This window comes from Rattus norvegicus, chromosome X (genome assembly GCF_036323735.1).
Source record: "Rattus norvegicus strain BN/NHsdMcwi chromosome X, GRCr8, whole genome shotgun sequence".
Taxonomy (NCBI): Eukaryota; Metazoa; Chordata; class Mammalia; order Rodentia; family Muridae; genus Rattus; species Rattus norvegicus.
The window spans coordinates 71,540,529-71,555,867 of record NC_086039.1 but is presented as its reverse complement, the minus strand read 5'-3'; the positions used below and the strand labels follow the sequence as shown (position 1 = coordinate 71,555,867).

The 15,339-nt window shown below is 41.0% G+C and overlaps 1 protein-coding gene across 5 annotated transcripts in view; it reads left to right on the top strand.

Annotated features, from left to right (window-relative positions):
- The window catches only part of Hdac8 (histone deacetylase 8), a 207,626-nt gene that overhangs the window by 76,998 nt on the left and 115,289 nt on the right, over nt 1-15,339 (top strand). The window contains exon 8 of one of the 5 annotated variants that reach the window (XM_039099900.2): nt 13,854-13,977. The exons of the other annotated variants lie outside the window; for them this stretch is intronic. Within the exon in view, the coding sequence (XP_038955828.1) occupies nt 13,854-13,878 (25 nt within the window). The 3' untranslated portion in view covers nt 13,879-13,977. Of the gene's footprint in view, nt 1-13,853; nt 13,978-15,339 lie in introns of those variants that run through there. 5 annotated transcript variants of the gene reach the window in all.

The window sequence follows — 15,339 nt, the reverse complement described above, 5'->3', positions numbered from 1 at the left end:
ACAGGAAACAGCAGAACCCTGCAAGCTGCAGCTTGGTTTCTGGAGTGTACTTCTGGGACAGGAGTAGCAGTGCATCTCCTAAAGGTGTGTGTCACATCATTTCATCCTTGTCACAGCCTACATGCCATAAAAGTGCTCAGACATCCAGAAAGGAATGGGGCCAGACTTCGCTTTTCATTTTTTAAATTCTCATATATTACATCCCAACTGTAGTATCCCCTCCCTCCCCTTCCCCCAGTCTCCTCCCTACTTCCTCTCTCCCCTAGATCCACGCCTCCCTCTGCTTCACTTCAGAAAAGATCAGGCCTCCAAGGGACATCAACAAAACACGGACGCCAGACTTTGAATCTGTGTCTTTCCCTGTGTTTCCTCTAAAGCATCTCGTAGAAGTGTGAAATTTAACTGTTACAGAACAATGAAAAAGTAACATCCCGGAGAGTTCTTGGAAAACTTGATTGTAGGATATTACAGGAATCATCTAAAAAGTAAACCCTTTAGCTTTATCCAACTCAATCACATGACCTCTCCAATAAACAGGCTATCGTGGGTATGAATGTGCAGCTGAGATTTGGGCAGAAAATAATCTCCTAATCTTTGAGATTTAATTTGTAATTTTATAGACAGAAAACAAGAATAAATGTTCCCAGAATTTACTTCCTAGATATGAAGTTCTTGATTAAGGTTTCAGCATGGAAACTGAGTTCTCCTTTCCCTTCCTGCTGTAGAAGGTGAATGAGGTCACCTGTCATTTATAGAGTTCTTCCTAGGGAAGTCCATCCTTTCCATGTGCCATTTTTTAGACTAGTTTTATAAAAAGTTGTTTACTTCTATGCATTTTGTATGACAAAACTTCTGGTACCTCTTGGTCCTGGCAGGAGGCCATATGTCCGTACAGGGTAGAGATGCTCCATCCACACTCCAAACTTGTCAATCAGTAACCCACTGAATAAAGTGAAAAGCAAGAGATATCTCTAAGGAAGATTTAATGGAAGTGTTTTCTTTCAGTGCTGACTTTTAATGTTAATATTTAAAGGAGAGATATTTTTATGATGATAGGTTTTTCTTTCATTAGAATGACAGGTCAACTAGAAATTACCTTCCACTTGGACTTGCATCTGGCACTTGGCCCTCCGTCTCATAGAAATTTAGAAACAGGTAGAGCGTCCGTGAAAGAGAACCCAGCAATTATAATTTACTCCTTTGGGTTTCATGATGTGGCAACAGCAGTACATCACACAGATATTCAGACATAAATATTTTAAGCAGGATGGATTTTTCAAATCCCCTTCAGTTTGATGAAAAGGGATGGACTCTTCGAGAATTTGTATTTGAGTACAAATAATTACATAGACTTACTTCCATCCCCATCTCCATTTTCATTACAATCGGAAAACTGGCAGAAACTCATCACACAATTATCCTACCTCTCTTTTCATTTGGGTCACAGCTCCACTGCCTGGATAATCACTAGTCACTTTGGTCCAGTAATAAAGGTAACAAAAGCTGCCAATTCATTCTGTAAGCCTTGCATCTGGAACTTGGCCCTCTGTAACTAAGGTATTTTTATTACATGCTTTTGTTCGATTTGATAAACTTCTATCCTGCCTCTCTGTAGTACAGCAGATGTAAAATTGCCTATTGTTTCTGGAAAATAGATGAGTCAGACACTAATTAGATTCACTGATAATGTTAGCCACAGGTGGAAGTGAGGCCAAAGTGGGCTGTTCATTTATTCTTCCTGGTTTGATGTGTCCTTTAAAATATTACATTCAAAAGGCGTTAAGAGCTTCACAATGTAGGATAATTTGAAGGGAGGGATCCTGTGCTCATTATCTGAGTTGTCCTAAGCCAATGAGCTAACCATGAATGTCTGGAGGACTCGTGTGAGGCTGTAATGAGAGCTGGTAATTTCCCTCACCTAGTCCTTAGGGCCTGAAATGCACAGTGTGGTTAGAGCGCCATGCTGTTTTCATCTCTGTCTCCTCTCCTCAGACTTCACCAAGTGGCCTGTCCAATCCTGTGAAGCAAAGAAGTCTTCACAGGTGACTTGTTTTTCCATGTAAGTTAAGGAGGACGGTGTTCCGGGATTCTGTAGAGGGTCACTGTGCCACTCTGGGGCACATTTTCTCTGTTCTCTTCTTAGTGATGACTGATTCCTGCCACTGGAGAAAGAGTCTTTGGCAACAGTTAATAAGCTCTGATGCTAGAACATATTCTGAAACTATCCAGAGGCAGGAAGACCTTGTCCTGAATGGAAATCTTGATAATCATACCTTTAATGCAGCGCTTCTCTGAAAGGGATCCTGAAGATGACTAGGTCTGTGTTCAGTGGAATGTTCTAACATCGAAATTCACAGTGCTCCCATTCCACTGCTCTCCCCACTGTGTGCCTTCCACCTCCACTGTAATTCTCCCCTCCTCTTAGTCTTTAACTGATGCCCTGCCCCTTCAGTCCAGCCTAGGAAAACTGTTAGGCTGTACAGAAATGTTACGGCTTTGAATGAACGTACCTACACTCTACGCCTAGCCGCTGCTTTGATGTGTAAGCTGGCTTACGTTGAGCTGGACCCCACAGAGGTTCACTTAAAGCTAGAATCCACCACCTGAGGAAGAAACCCAGTGCTGAGTTTAGGTGACTTTAGGCTGCGTGCATTCTTGCCCGTTGTACTATCAGGAAAGAGCCATGGCTGCTGATGGTTTTTATTTTTCTTTTTTACAAAAAGCCCTATCAACCAACCAGATAAGGTAGCAAGTAAAATGGGGTGGGGAGTGGGGGAGTGCCAGAGAGAAAGGACAGTGTTTGCCTGGAGATGCTGTGAGAGTGGATGCGTGGGAGCTGGAGGCAAAGGGGTGTGTGTGGACTAGCTCCATGTAGGAGAATCCCGAGGAGCTGGGGAAATGGGGAGGGGATGGGGGCATCTTAAATGTATGAGGGGTGAAGCAGAAAAATATCTATCCTATTTAAATATAGGCAAGCCTCACTAACTCAACCTAATTAGAGGAAAGCCAGTCTGAATCATGGAATATTTTAAATGCATTTTTATTACTTTCAAGCATTGGACATGCTAGTAATTCAAAATAGACTAACAGCATAGAACAGCACCTCAGGGAAGGGGCTTTAAGAATCATTTGTAATTAGCATATCAATTATTTGTATGTAAGTGGATGTGCACAAAGTGCATAAAAAGTTTATTCTCCTAAGTAGGACAAACATTCCCCAGTGCAATCCTGTTTACACTATTAATTTGCTTAGCCAGCCCTTTTTGTGCCAAGATAGATGTATGTAAGAAATGCTTATTTCCTTAGGGAAGAATGAATCGCTTCCCTGTGTTTAGTCCAGTAACTAAGAAGCTGAGCGCCATTTGATTGGTTTGGGATTTCCAGGATATGGAGTTTGAATTTGCATACAGACTAGAGAGATTTCATATGGAGAAGATCTGGCAGCCATTGCCAGAGACCCAGTTTCCCCATCTGGATTTCATTGAAGTGATCTGGATTTCATCAAGCAACAGGACACTGATCCTAAATGATCCACCAGACACTCCAACGTAGACATGTTTAAAATACATCCTGCCCCAGAAAAAATAACTGCCAAAATATGATAAGTTGGAGTTATTCTATGTGCAGTACTTAAAAGTAATAAAACTGCATTTCTTTTTAAGTCCCACAAAAACCATGCAATAGCAAGTTAATGATGGAAATCAATCCCCAAACTCTTTCTTGCACACCTCATTGTGTGACAGCATTGCACCGATTTCCAATCATCTGGGAGAGGCTATTATATTGTGATGAGCTGCACCAGGTGCTAACTATATGGCAGGATTTCGCCTTTGAATCTTAGTGAGGCCCTCCTGAGTCAAAAAGGGCCAGGGAAGGGCTGGGGCATGTTTGTTGTTAACGAGTCATTATTGTCCGTGTAAGTTTGCAAAGCAGTGCGATTGCACTGAAAGAGGTTTTAAAGGGCAGGAAGAAATATGATTAGGAAATGAGAAGCAGAGACATTGGCCTATATTTTACCCTACATGGATAAGGTGTGCTCTGGGGTAAATTGTGAATTCATTGAGGCTTAGTTAGAGAGTAGAGCAAGTGTGGAGAGCATAGGCACAAGCCGGAGGTCCACACACCGATGGGTCAACTACAGGTTGGAATAGCTCCAGCTTTTCCCTTCCCCCCAAGGGCATCACTAGCCAGGGTCTGCAAAGGCCAAATAGCTCTTTGGCTTCCAATCTGATTTTTTTGCCTAAGAAATCAGAGAAGTTGGTTTCAATTTTAATAATATATTCTTCCAGCCTGTATATAACAGAAAGGCACTTGTGTTTCTGCCCCCTCTTAAAGTGAATTTTGTGTTTGGTGAAAGGTAATAGATTGGCAGCACTGGAAAATGAATTACTGTATTCCCAAAACAGGTATAACCAGGCAGTGACACTATGAAATTTCTCTCTGCCTTTGGGGACCATTAGAGTATTACTCAGGAAGTCACTGCTATGGTGTGCTGTGCTCAACTCCACAGAATCCTAGTGGGCTTTAAGACTTAACATAGCACTCAAAGGGCCTGACTTTAGGCCATTCATTTATTCATTCAGTAGTACGCAGTGCTTACTATATGCCTGGTGCTGGGAGAGGACGTTCACAAATGCTGGATCATTTACTCCCCACAATAACCTATGAGAAGGAGAGTGTTGTTCTTGGTTTATAGAGAAGGAAAACAAGTCTCCAAAGCAACGTGATCTGCACTGGTCACTATGCATACACTGGATCCAGGCTCTTCTGACTCTGTGCCAGTGCTCTCCCTGAACTAGGTACTGTGGAGTTTGCAAAGCGGAGCCGAGGAGACATATGCTCAAACAATATGACACAAAGCCGAATGTAATTTGCACCGTGGGCACTCCTGGTGGTTACAGAGCAGTGAAATGGCCTATCCCAGAACACATAAAGGGCTATTAGCACAGCAAGCCTTAGGATTCATCACATCCTTTCCATCGTCTTCCAGACCTGCGTCTCTGCCCAGCCCACCACCTGCCCAGATAATGTCTATCCTGCTTGCTGGGGGGTCTGGCCTTTCAGAATGAAAAAAGCCTTAGAGCCTTGGGACTTAGTGATGACACCATTGGATTTTGTATACTAATTCTAGCTCTAACAGTCACTCCGGACCATTGGCGTGGTCCTTTAATTCGGTATGACTCACTCACTCTTGTGTGAGTGAATGAGAATGGTTTACTTCTAAGAGGTACAGCCAGAGATAAGTAATAATACACTAAAAATAGTGTACATCCCTTCCTGTTGCCAAGGTGAAATATAATTAATGAGCAGAATTACTTATACTACAAGGCCAGCATAGAAAGAGATGCCAATTAGAATCTATATTTTCATGTAGTGGGTTCAGCAATGAGAGAGAAAAAAATATCCCTTTAAAGTACCACAAAGCTACGTTATAAAAATTAAAAGAAAAAAAGAGGATGTCAGATTGTGGATTGGGGGAGTTTAAGATTTGGGCTTTATTTTATAGGTTTGGATATTTTAGATGTCTGTGGAACCAGTACAACTTGTCTGATGCTAAAAGCAGAGAAAAATCAACATAGGAAATTAAATGCCTTCTGGATGTGTCCAAGAGGCACCCATGGCCCCCCAAAGAAATGACACATCATCCTCACTGCAGGGAGCCCCACTCCAATTCCTGCCTCCCACAACTATTTGTAATAGCTCTGAAATCACTGAGGCATTTGCCATATGCTGAGTCCCCTGACAGCTTGAGCCTTTGCAGAATGAGTCAGCAGTTCCTGAGTTGAGATAGGATTGAAAGAGTAGAGGAAACACACAGAGAAAAGTTGACCAGGCTCCCATTTGGGACTGATGAGTGAGTCTTCAGGTCCCTCACACAGCCCTCTTCTGAAGCCCATCAAATGCAGTGACTTGTATTTATATCTTAGAGTCAAGCTTTGCTGCCTACAGGAACTTTTTGCAGGCTGACTGTGGGGGCTCAAGGCATTAGTAATACTCCCTCTGTGGCTGGCTAAAAGGTTTGTCAACTTTTGAGTTTCTATTTTTTTACTGACGGAGTATCTAGAGCAGTGGTTCTCAACCTTCCTAATGTTGTCACCTCTTAATACAGTTCTTCATGTTGTGACCCCAACAATAAAATATTTTCATTGCTGCTTTATAACTGTAGTTTTGCCATTGTTATGAACTATAATGTCTGATATGCAGGGTATCGGATTTGCAAACACTCCTCCCCACGAAAGGGTCCCTTGACTCCACAGGTTGAGAAACACTGCTCCAGAGTGCCACTAGTGCTTGTTAGAAAGCATGGGAGATGCTTGCCTGGCAAGGCTGAGATACAAGTGAAAGTCAGAAAATGGGACCTGCTGGCCCTCTGTCTCTCTCACAGGCCTGGCTAGGCAGACAAGTTAGGGTTCCCATGCCCTGTCAGCAGCCATGCTCATGACTGCAGCACTGTCAGCCTGGCATCCCATTACCTGGAGGTGAGAAATTTAGGCTCATAATTCCCTAACAAACCAATAATAAACACATGCTTTCCACTCCCCTGATACCACCACCCAGTGCTGGGGGGAAAATGGCACCAGTGAATAATGTCAAGGGTGCAGAGCAGAAGCTGTAGGTGAATGCCTCAGAGGTTTGGCGGCTTTGCTTTTGCCTCAAAGTATCATGCCTGTCATCATCCCTTGCTTTTCTTCTCCTTGGGCTCTAACATCCTCCCCCAAATCAAGGCCTGCTGAAGTTTCTGTGCCTGCTTCTCCTCATTTGCATAGCCCCCTCTGAAAACCAGACTGAAGACTGAGGGGATCAGGTTTCTCATCAAAAAACTGCATTTCAAATGAATGTCTTATATGTTTATAAGGAAGTTACTAATGTAGTGTAATGAGATGCCTGTCTTCCCCCTCCCTTCTGGAGAAGAGATTTCATACTTTCATAAAAACCTGAAATTAATGATTTACAGGGTAGGGAGTAGCAGAGTTAAAGCCGTCAGGGAAGGTTTCCCAAAAGCAATGTGAGGTGGCATTTCATTCACTTACTCATTTAATGACTATTTATTGAATGTCTACTATGTGTAAAGTATTGATTCTATGTTCAAGGAAGTTAGGGAAATTTCTAAAATGTTAGATAGAAATTGATTTTTATATTCATACATTTGAATAAAACAAAACATGTAAAGTGCAGGAACCATAAAAGTTAGGATGCTATGGGCATTCAGAGGAGATAAATACTTCGGGAAAAGGCTTAATTAAGGAGGTAACATTGATCTGGGTTCTAAAGGATACCTAATTACTACATCTTTAGAAAGTGTGCAAATGTCTATGCACATTTATAAAATCTGGGTCAAGTTTGAATATACAGAAATTGCCGAGAAAGATATTGTGTGGAAAGGGAGCAGGAAGACCAGGGTTGGAAGGAGCTGCTGTGATTGGAGAGCAGTGGTTCACTTTGGCTGCACTGTAAAGTAGGTGAGCGGCTGAAGTTCCAAAGACTGGAAAAGTAGGTGGGGACTACAGCATGGCGGAGCTCGAACTCTTAGCTATAAAAATTTGTACCATATTCTATCAGCACTAGGCAAAACAGGGACAGGTTTTAAAAATGAGGAAATAATAAAATCAGAGTTTGATTGAACAAATTAGTACTTAAAAATAATAATCTGTCATGACCCGGCTTATAGGTAACAATGGTGCTTGACCTGCCAGACCATATAGTTCAGAAAGTCACAGAAACAGGTAGATTTAATAATTTAGAGGTCCCACTCTGGTGACAGGCTGAAGTTCAGCCACTGAATAAATGTGTGATACTGTGTAGACTTCTGAACTCTGTGCTGCAGTTTCCTCATGTAGAAATAAGTTTCATGACATGCCTGCCTTATATTGTTCCGAGGGCTAAGTGTGATAACACATTCATAAACAGCTGGATCCTGGGTACAGTCCTCCAAAATGTTAACTGCTATATTTCTTCTACTTACAAAGGAAATAGAATTTAAAGAATGACTATGTATGACTATAACATAGACATGGGGAAAGGTGGTGCTTAGCCATGAGGCGGCATGTGACAAAAGGCCTACTTCTGTGGAGACACACAGTGAGGTAAGCAGTTTGCCTGCGGGGTAGCATATGTCAAGGTGTTATTGAGTAATAAGAGGTAGATCAGGAGGGACTCGGAATCATGACCAGAAGTAGAGGAACACTGAAGAATTTGAGGATAGGGCAAGTGACGTGACCCACACTTTTCCTAAGGAAAATTAGCTTATTGGTAGTTTGAGTGAAGGATTAGACAGGAAAGAGAGCTGAGGCAGGACAAGTAAGCTAAGAAGCTATTGTTGGATCCACTGTGGCTCCTAAGACTGAGAGGGAGAGAGATGTTAACAATGAGTAACGGGAGAGGAACACAGAGGAGGACTCACAGAGGCTTCATCAGTTTAGACATGAGGGATGGGAGGGGCGGCCATCATTCATAGATAAGGAATTGCAAGAAATAAGACAACAGGTTCATTATGATCCAATAAGGCTGTAAACCACAGCTCCTCTGCACAAACTGAGAGGCTGGTCCCAACATTTATATGCAGATCCAACCAGGAGTACCCTAGACAGTTTTGAAAAGAAAGGACAAAACTTGGGAAACTCATAGTTTGTAGTATTCAAACTTAACTACAAAGTGCTAGGAATGGAGAAGTACTATTGTGGCTTGAGGACAGATAATGGAACTGAGCTCAGAGATGAGGAAGAAATCACATTTACAGTCCTGTGATTTTATATAGTGGAGACCAAGATTGCTGAGTCAGACAACTGGGTAGCACCATGTAAAACAATGACATTAGATCTTTGCATCACACCATGGAAAAAAGTTGGCCGAAAGGCAATATAGAAATGTAAATGCCAAATATTATCAAACTCTTAGAATAAAACATAGATTATGGCATTGGATTAAGCAATTGTTTCTTAGATGTCCCACAAAAAAACCATAAGCAACAACAGCAAAAATAGGTAAAATAGACTTTGTCAAAAGTTAAAACTTCTCTGCAACCCCCCTATTATACTTCCTCTTGGTCTCTTTCAAATTCACATCCTCTTTTTGTAATTGTTATTACATACATGTATGTCCATGTGTATACATATATTCCTAGATATAACCTGCTCAGTCTGTATAATTTACTACAATGTATGTTTTCAGGGCAATTTTGTACTTGAAGTGACACTATTAAAAATGTGCACAGAATGTGAGTGACTACTCAGGCGTCATGGATCTGATAATGGACTGGTGCCTGGTATATACTAAGAATTCTTATAACCCAGTGGTAAAAAGTCAACCCAGTTTAAAAGTAGGCAAAGGACTGAAATGGACACTGCTTTGAAGATGTCCACATGGCTAAAAACAGATAAACTTTCAGCTTCATTAGTCATCAAGGAATTAATTACAAATGGAGACCACAGTGAAAGATAGGGACACAGCTCTAGTGGCAAAGCTTAGCAGGAGTTTGATAACATGAGATAGCACATCTTACCCATTAAGGATGAATTTATATATTTCATAATATATATGCATATACATATATGCATATAATAACAATTAATGAAAAAAAGAAGTCATGAATTTGAAAGAGACCAAGGAAGGTTTAGAGGGAGAAAAGGGAAGGGTAAAATGATATAATTATAATCTCAATAAGTAATAAAAACATTAAAAAATATAAATTTTGACAGAGATTCTTATAGTAAATTAAAGCATAAGAACAACATAAATGAAATATTTTGTTCTTTAATTTGAGTAACTAGGGTAATTTAATTTCAAATAAACTGAGACAGGAAATAAGTGTTGACAAGAATGTAAAGGTATTTGAGCACTCAGACACTGCTGGTGGGCATGTATAGTGGTGCAGCCACAATGGAAAAACCTCAAACATACAGTTATCACATAGCCTAGTAGACATACACACACACACACGAATTAAAAATGTGTTTACACAAAAACTTGTACATGTATGCCCCCCCCAGTAGCACTATGCATATTAACCAGAGAGTAGAAACTAATAGACAAGCACACAACGAAATATTTGTTGATTGAAAGGAATGAAGAGCCAGGTGTGATGTAGCACGCCTGCAGTCTCAGTATTTGGGAGGTAAAGGTAGGGTCAGGAGGTGTTTGAGGCCATCCTTGGCTACATAGTAAAGTTTTAGTCCAACGTGAGCTACACAAGACCCTGTGTCAATATTACTCCACAAAAGAGAAAAATACAAAACTAGTTTATGTGATAACACAGATGAACCTTGAAAACTTATGTTAAGTGAAAGAATACAGACACCAATGAGTAGTAACTATTTGTGGTCACAGGCTTCATCGGGGCATGAGGAGAAAGTTCTAATATCCTTTGTAGTTAATGACTACATAATTCTGTGGCTACATTAAGAAAAAAAGCAGAATCATACACTTCAGATGGAGGAATTGTATGATATATAAATGTCAACTGTTTAAATACTTTGTACGTGTGCATGTTATATGTACAAAATGTATGTGTGTATGCGTGTGCGTGTGCGTGTGCGTGTGTGTGTGTGTGTGTGTGTGTGTGTGTGGCTGGAGAGATGGCTCAGCGGTTAAGAGCACTGACTGCTCTTCCAGAGGTCCTGAGTTCAATTCCCAGCAACTGCATGGTGGCTCACAATCATCTGTTAAGGGATCTGATGTCCTCTTCTGGTGTGTCTGACGACAGCTACAGTAATTCATATAAATACAAATAAAATAATATTTTAAAAAGTGTGTGTGTGTGTGCGCATGCACGCGCGCATGCATGCATTCGTGTAGGCTAGCGGGTCACCCTCTGGTGTCTCATAAGCCTTGTGTTTTTGCAACAGGATCTCAATGAACCTGTAGCTTTCCAATTAAGCTAGACTAGCTGGCCAGCAAGCTCTAGGGATCCTCCTGTTTCTGCCTCCCCAGCCCGGATTACAAGAACATGCCCCCATATCCTGTGTTTTCATTAGTTCTGGAGGGATCTAAGTCATGTCCTCATCCTTGTGCTGCAAGCACCTCACTGATTACTGTTTCCTTAGCCCCTGGTTTAAATATACTTCCAAAACACCTGTAACTGAAGGAGTACATGCTGTTGACCAACTGGAGATCTTTGAGTAGACACAGCTACCAGTTGCTTTGCGGTTTCAAAGGCTAACAGAGAAAAGGACACGTATAGGTGGCTCAGTCTCAGTTAGCTCTCTTCCCTGCAAGAAGTATAAGGGACCCTAACATGGATAAAACCTTGGCAGCATTGGCAAGGAGGAAGAAGCATGGGCCATTTGTCACCCAAAGAAAGTAAATCCTTTGAAGGGTTAGAGATGGGAGATGAGAAAAAGAGCTCAGAAGTGGTCCATAGCCCTTAAAGCAACAGGAAAGAGAATCAGAGCCCCAGAGAGGATAGCACTATGAAGAAGGAATCCATTCCAGGTAGACTCAAGGAATACAGGAATGTACTTACTACACAGAACCTCAACCACTTAGTTACCACAAGTATGAGGCAAGGATCGAGCTTAAAATATTCCTCTCGGGGTTGGGGATTTAGCTCAGTGGTAGAGCGCTTGCCTAGCAAGCGCAAGGCCCTGGGTGCGGTTCCCAGCTCCGAAAAAAAAAAGAAGAAAAAAGAAAAATATTCCTCTCAAACTCATTACCAGCAGTTAGTTACCCATGGGGAGGAAGTGGAGTTAAGGGGGCCCCTCATTCAATAAACTTTTATATTTGATATTGGGGGGTGGTTTTGTTTTGAGACAGAGCCTTCCTCTATGGTTCTGAGTGATCTGGTGCTCCTATGTACCCTGGATGGCCCTCCCACTGGCATAGCTCTTTGCCTCCCAAGTGCTAGGATTACAAGTGTATACTACCATTTTTAGAAATATGTCACGAATGCCCTTTCATAGTATTTATTTTGCTGTTGAGGCAGGCTCTTGCCATGTAGCCTAGGCTGCCCTCACACTCACTATCCTGCCTCAGCCCCCTAAGTGCTGAGAATTTTATTAGAACAGATGAGTTGAACAGATTTTATTGAACAGATGAAAAACAATTGTTTTTCAATCAGAAGTGAAATAAAAGGTTGCCAAATTCCAGAAACTGAGTGGTCTTTATCAATCTATAAATGTTTATGGATTTGATGGTCTAGAGTTGTAAATATATATCGTAGTGAAAATGATTCTTTTGCATTATCAGCTGACTGCAGGAGAAGAGAGCAGAAAATGTGGATAGCATGGATTAATCGAAGGCCTTATGTTGGCAAGTTTGAGTTTCTGAAATCACTAACCTTATTCTCAGAAAGAAAACAGGTGGTTGGTGGTTTGAAAACAGGAAGTGATCAAGCAATCACTTCTGACATGAATAAAGAGCAAGTACAACAAGGACATGGGAAGACAGAAAACTGGAGCAGACAAAGGAGTTTGGAGTTGCGGGTCTTAGACATGAAGTAGTTCCAAGTGTTTATCAAGCCATGCTTAGGAATAACTAAAGTGGAATGCAGGCAGACATTGTTGTTGAAACCAGAAAGACAAGTAATGTCAGAGAATTGGTTCTTGGAGAAAAGTGAGGTGGTTTTGTGTTTGTTTGTGTTTGTGTTTGTTTGTTCATTTAATTCTGTAAACCCATTGCCAACCTTGAACCTTGCATACAGTAGGCAGTCAATTAACATTATTATGGCTGGGTAGTTTGGTGGGTGGGTGGATAGGTGGATCAATGGATGAACAAACATAGCACTTTACACTGTTTTGTGCTTCCCCATCTTCTACTCCCTACTGAACCATCAACGCTATCAGGCCTTGGCCTCTGGATTCTCCCCTCACCCCTTTTTGAGACAGGTCTCAAAGTTGTAGCTAATCTGCTAATTCACTAATAACCCAGGCTGCTCTGAAATACTGGGCAATCCTCTTGCTGCATTTTCCTATGGATTAGTTTTATAAGAATGTGTTATCATCCCCGATATAGGTAATAATAGGTACTTGACTCTGGGTTTAAGTGAATGAAAAAACCCTGAACCACAGAGAATAACAATGAAAAGAGAGGGGGTTGGGGATTTAGCTCAGTGGTAGAGCGCTTGCCTAGCAAGCGCAAGGTCCTGGGTTCAGTCCCCAGCTCCAAAAAAAAACAAAAAAAACAAAAAAACAAAAACAAAAAAAAAAAACAATGAAAAGAGAGAAAAGAAAAAATATTGAACCAGAAGCTAAAGCTAAAGTCCTCAAGGGAGGTAGAAGGATATTTTATAGGTCTAAAGACAAGAATTTTAATAGTATTTGTTTAATATAAGCAAATGATGTTGACTTCAAAGTGGAGATAGGAAGCCAGGCCTAGTGGCACAGGCCTATACTTTCAGCACTCAGGAAGTTAAAGCAGGAGGTCTCCATGAGTTCTAGACTAGTTGGGGCTACATAGAGAGACCACATCTCAAAAAAAAAAAAATAAAAGCAAATTATAATAAACAAGCAAGGAGAGAAAGAGGGAGTATGAACTTAGAAATGGTCGTTTCTCCACATACCACCCATTCATAGTCGCTGACCTCTAACAAGCTGCCCACCCCTCCAAGTTTTTCTAGATTTCCCTGGCCCTGGCTCATTCCCATGTTGTCCTCATGCCTTGAGAGCTTCCACGTCCCCTGTGCTTCCAGCCGTTAGGATTTTTGTCCTTACATGTAACATCAACAATCAGAGCTCTTGCATATATTTTTTACCAAGATCAGTACTTACAGGTCTCCAGGGGCTCCCATTTGACTGTCAAAACAAATGAAAACCTGAGTACTTTTCCGTGGCCGCCAACTTTCTGTAAACCGAGGTTTATTCAGTGTACAAATGCCTTACCTTTTTCAAAGCTTCTGATTCCTGTTTTTTCTACCCATCCAGAGCCTGTTTCACCAGAACTCCCTGAAGACTCATTTTCCCTACAGTTCTAATGAAGACAACTGTTCCAGAAAAACCTCCTTTCCTTTCCTTCCTCTCTCCTAATTACCAGTCATGAACATTATAGGTATCTTCTTTTCTTGGGTATCCCTTCATGTTGCTCTATTAATTTTGTCATGGAAGTCCCTCTCAAGTCCCTGTCTTTCTTGTGTCAGTGGCCTGTAGATGGTTGTAAAAGCCCTGATCAGCCCTCAGTATTGTATTCTACACTAGAGTTCAACTTATCTCTTAAGATGAAATTTTAATTGTGTCCCTACACAAACAGCAAACACATTGCACATGTACGTGCACGCATATGGTGGTTGAGATACTTCACACACTTTACATAAAACCCCACTTGCTGTTTCTAGCCTGTATGCCACATGTATTTCCTTCTCCAAACCTCCTCTGCTCTTAGCAACTTCCATAAGCATCCCTGCGACTAGCTCCCCTAACTTGACTGCACAAACCTTCAACCAACTTCCTCTTTTTCTGCTGGGCTTTTTGTTTTCTTCTGTTTGAACATTTCTAGAGATCAAATTCAGGTCTTATGCCTGCTACTGTCTATGCTTTAAAATAACTCTTTAAATTTTCATTGAATTTATTTATTTTACTGGGTGGGGCACATGTATAACAGAGTTAGTTCTTTCCTTCTACTGTGTAGGTCCTGGGGATTAAGCTCGGGTCATCAGGCTTGGCTGGAAATATCTTCACCCATTGTGCTATCCCAGTGGCTTTAACAAAACTTTTATTTCAAAATAATCACATATTCACAGGAAATTGCAAAGACAAGTCCTATATACTTCATTCAGACTCTACCAACTGTCCACACATTCACTTATGTGTGTGTCTATGTAATGTTATCGTATCTGTAGCCTCACATGACAACTATAATCAAAACACAGAACTTTACCATCACATGGCTGTGTCATGCTACCTCTGTAACTGTCACAGCCATCTATAACTCCTGGCAATAGCTAATTAATGTCTTCCCTCTGTAGTTATGATTTTACAATGTTATATGAATAGAATCACACAGTATTATTCTTTGGAGATTGACCTCGTGTACCCAGCATAGTTTCCTTGTAATGCACTCAAATTCGTTGTGTATAATAATAGTTTATTCCTTCATATTGATAAACAGTATTCCACTGCTCTGCCTGCTGTTTTTTTAAATCATTTACCTATTAATGTACATTTGGATTTTTTCCAGTTGAAGCTATTATATGTAAAGATGCTACACACATTCACGTACAGGTTTCTACATGAAAATAAGCCTTAACACTCTGGAATCAATTGCCCAAGATTGCAATTGCTAGCTCATAGGGCAAGTCTATTTTTAGTTTTGACAAGAACTGCTATATTGTTTTCCAGAGTGGCTATACCATTTTACATTCCCACTAACTGGATATGTGTGATCCCGTCTCCACATCTTCACCAGGAATTATTA